This window comes from Fulmarus glacialis, unplaced genomic scaffold (assembly GCF_000690835.1).
Source record: "Fulmarus glacialis isolate BGI_N327 unplaced genomic scaffold, ASM69083v1 scaffold6605, whole genome shotgun sequence".
NCBI lineage: Eukaryota > Metazoa > Chordata > Aves > Procellariiformes > Procellariidae > Fulmarus > Fulmarus glacialis.
Window position 1 is genome coordinate 1,028 of NW_009211051.1, and position 3,302 is coordinate 4,329.

The following is a 3,302-nucleotide window of genomic DNA, read 5'->3' on the forward strand; positions in this document are numbered from 1 at the left end:
TGCAAAGGGAGTTTACCCAGAGAATTTGAAGCTGTTCTAGCGGGCCAGCTCTGGAGGATTACTAGCTGTGCTTTGAAGCCTGGGAGGACCATTAGTAAGCTTTCTAGATAGCTCTTTCATGCCTTTCCTTGCATATGTCTTTGCATGGTCCCTGTGCCACCACCAGCTAGCACCCAAATAGTTACAATAATGCTGGTCAGGATGGGAGGCCAAAGGCACTCCCGAGCTCTCCAGACTCCCCTTCCATACATTGCTTCTGGTTTTGGGCTGTTTGACTGACACAGTGTCTGGGTCTCATTGCGTTACCTAACTAGTTTCTGAAAGAAAACACCTTGTGACGGGTGCTCCTAGTTCGCATTTGGCAAGGTGAAAACAAGGATTAAGCATGAATCCTCGGAAAAAGATCTGTGGTGGGGGCAGCTATGGTGTAGGACTTTGCCGAAAGACTTGGCACCCCAGAGTTCTGAAGATTTCTCATATTTAGGTGAATTTAAAATGGAAATTATCGATTTATATTTGTAGTGAAGGCTGGATTATGATAGAGGATTTAACTTCATTAAACATTGTCTGTATTTTGTATGCTGAATGTATATTTTCTACACATATAATAGTAGACGATTCTGTTTCTCCTACTGCATAACTAGTAGTCTGTCCCATTCTTTTAATCAGAAAAAAATCTTCACTGTGATAACTTTATCTTATGTTAATATCAGAAAAATCACTGATGAAATGGGTGTTTTATTTTCTAGGGAGGACTGTAAGGAGAGCTGAGAATGAGATGGACTTACCGTGAAAGACCTGAAGCTCCTGGTATACACATCATCGATGAGATGCAGATGAATGCAGCGTACGCCTCAGAGGATGGATGTGAATGTGGACTGGGACTCTGAGAATAATGTTTGTGACACAGGTGAGAAGCATTCAAATTATTCCAGAAAGACCACTAAGCAGGTGGACCACACATCTAGCCTCCAGAAGGAGGTAGACATGAATTACTCGCAGACACGCAGTCCTCGTTGCAACTCTGCTGGACCTTCAGGTAAGCAGCAGCTTCCTGCAGAGTTGCAGTGTGAAGACAAAGAAACCTATGAGACCTACTACCAGAAACGAGGTGAGAATACAGCTGGGATATTTGTCCCCTCCAGTACCAATTTTGACCTGCAGTGTGAAGATAAAGATTTAGAGCGCTGTTCCTCTGAGCGGTCCAAGAAACCACGGAGAAGACTACATGATGATAATGAAAATACTGTTCTTGCTGATGTGTTTGATGAGGACCTGCAGCCTGTCTCTGGGGAAGCTTTGCCGTATCGGTGCAAGAAGTGTGGTTCCTCTTTCCGGGGTGTGAGCGAGCTGCAGGAACATAAGCGAAGTCACCTTGTGGAAAACTCATACCGATGTCCTGTCTGTGCCAAAGAGTTCTTCCGTGCGGCAAATTTGCGAATGCATAAGCTCATTCATTCTAGTGACAGGCCACACAAATGTCCAGAGTGTGACAAGGGTTTCATTCGCACGGCTGACGTCTGGAGGCATCTACGCAATGTACACAAGATAGAGCGCTCCATGGTGATCTTGGGAAACGGCATGGCTAGGAACCCGTGGTCGATAGTGCACCGTAACCAACACACTGTTGAGTACACTGATCAGCCTTGTGCAGAAAACCAAAAGTCTGAGGAAGACGACTATAAACCTTATGCCTGTCCAACGTGCGGCAAAGGTTTCGATAAGCCTAACCTGCTTTCCAAACACAAGGTGATCCACCGACAAGACAAGCCCTATAAGTGTGAGGAGTGCGGCATGGCGTTCGTCCAGCTGCTCAGGCTGAAAAGGCACCAGCAGACTCACTCTGGGGAACGTCCCTTCTATTGCGAGGAGTGCGGAGGGACGTTCACCCGGCTGGCATCGCTCCAGCGCCATCACCGCATCCATACTGGAGAGAAGCCCTACTCTTGCAATTACTGCGGTCATTCCTTCACCGAGTCGGGTACCCTACGGAGGCATGAGCGCACACACAAATTGGACAAATCTTAATTCTTAGTTCATTTGCGATTGCCATCTCCTTGGTTGCTTCTTACCTGAACGAGGCCTGCTCAGTTGGACTGGAGAAAGCACTCCACTGCATGCGCTCTGGCCAGTCCGGGCCCACTTCCCAGCAGTGGGTGATAGGGAACGCTACATCACGGGGATCGCTGGAACTTGTACTGGTAGAGATTGCACTCACTGGCTTTAAACTGGCTTTGTATGAAAAAATAACCTAATTACCACTGAGTAATGACATGTGAGACTTGAGAAGACTGAAATCACTCACGTGTGCTAGCGCTGTCTCAATTCGCTGAACTGACGATGCATCAGCTTGAGCTTTTTGCAAGGATGCACGGGCTATGAGACTTCTCTCTGCAGTCTTGGTCACTGGATAAATTGGCCCTGCTCTCTCGAGTGTGATGGCTCTTTGGCACTGGGTTTGGAGATCTGTTGTTGCAGGTCTTTGCTAAGTCAGAACAGTCCAGAGTTGTCCCTCTATCCCTTCTCTCCTTGTATTCTGCTGAGTTTTTCTTTCCATTACTTTTTTTTTTATTTGGAGGGGAAGTATCATGTTGGTTATTTAAAAAAAAAAAAAAAAAAGAACCACAAAACAGTTCCTTAATAAACTCAACGGTTACCAGCTGTATTTCATAAATGTTTCTATCTAAGGGAGTACCGATCCCTTATGCACTTTCGTGTGATTAGTTGTGTCTGTTAATAATGGAAAAAGCTTTATTTTCCCTATGACGGTGCATGTTCTTGGGGTGAGGGATTTGAATACATTTTTGTCTCTGATGGAACCGTGCACTCTAAATCTGTCCAGCTGAGTATTAGAGTAGGAAATGTTTGAGAACACAAAATTCAAAGAGCAGAAGACCAAATTTAAGCCACCTTTGCTACTCATTGTGTAGGAATTGTCTTCATTTAAATGTTTTCACACATAAGGAAGCTTCTCATAACAAAACCGTGTTCTGTGACGTGTCTGAGTACTACCCAAAGTGTCTGCTAGACACTTTGATTTAGATTCAAACGGTTAGTGAAGAAAATTTTCTTTAGAAACTAGCCCTGCGGACTCAGGCAGGTGGTGCCAAATACCCCGAGGCTGTAACTTCCAAAGAGGTATGTATTGCCTCTGTTATGGCAGTGGGGTTTTTAACTTCGAAACTTAATGATGACACTTAATCCACTGTTAACCATTGTGGTAAAAGCATCCAGTTTGTCCTTGAGTTGCAGCCCTAATTTCTTTTCCGTGTCAGAAAGCTTTGCATCCTTCCCCTGCCAGC

General features: G+C 45.1%; 1 protein-coding gene across 1 annotated transcript; it reads left to right on the top strand.

Moving 5' to 3' along the window:
- The first annotated feature begins 861 nt into the window (after positions 1 to 861).
- Positions 862 to 2,028, top strand: LOC104076486 (zinc finger protein 184-like). Its single transcript, XM_009577372.1, has one exon. It carries the CDS (start codon positions 862 to 864, stop codon positions 2,026 to 2,028), a length of 1,167 nt encoding a protein of 388 aa, XP_009575667.1.
- The last annotated feature ends 1,274 nt before the right edge of the window (positions 2,029 to 3,302 follow it).

Coding starts and splice junctions, on each gene's coding strand:
- LOC104076486 (XM_009577372.1), top strand. CDS start 862: ATGGATGTGAATGTGGACTGGGACTCTGAGAATAATGTTTGTGACACA.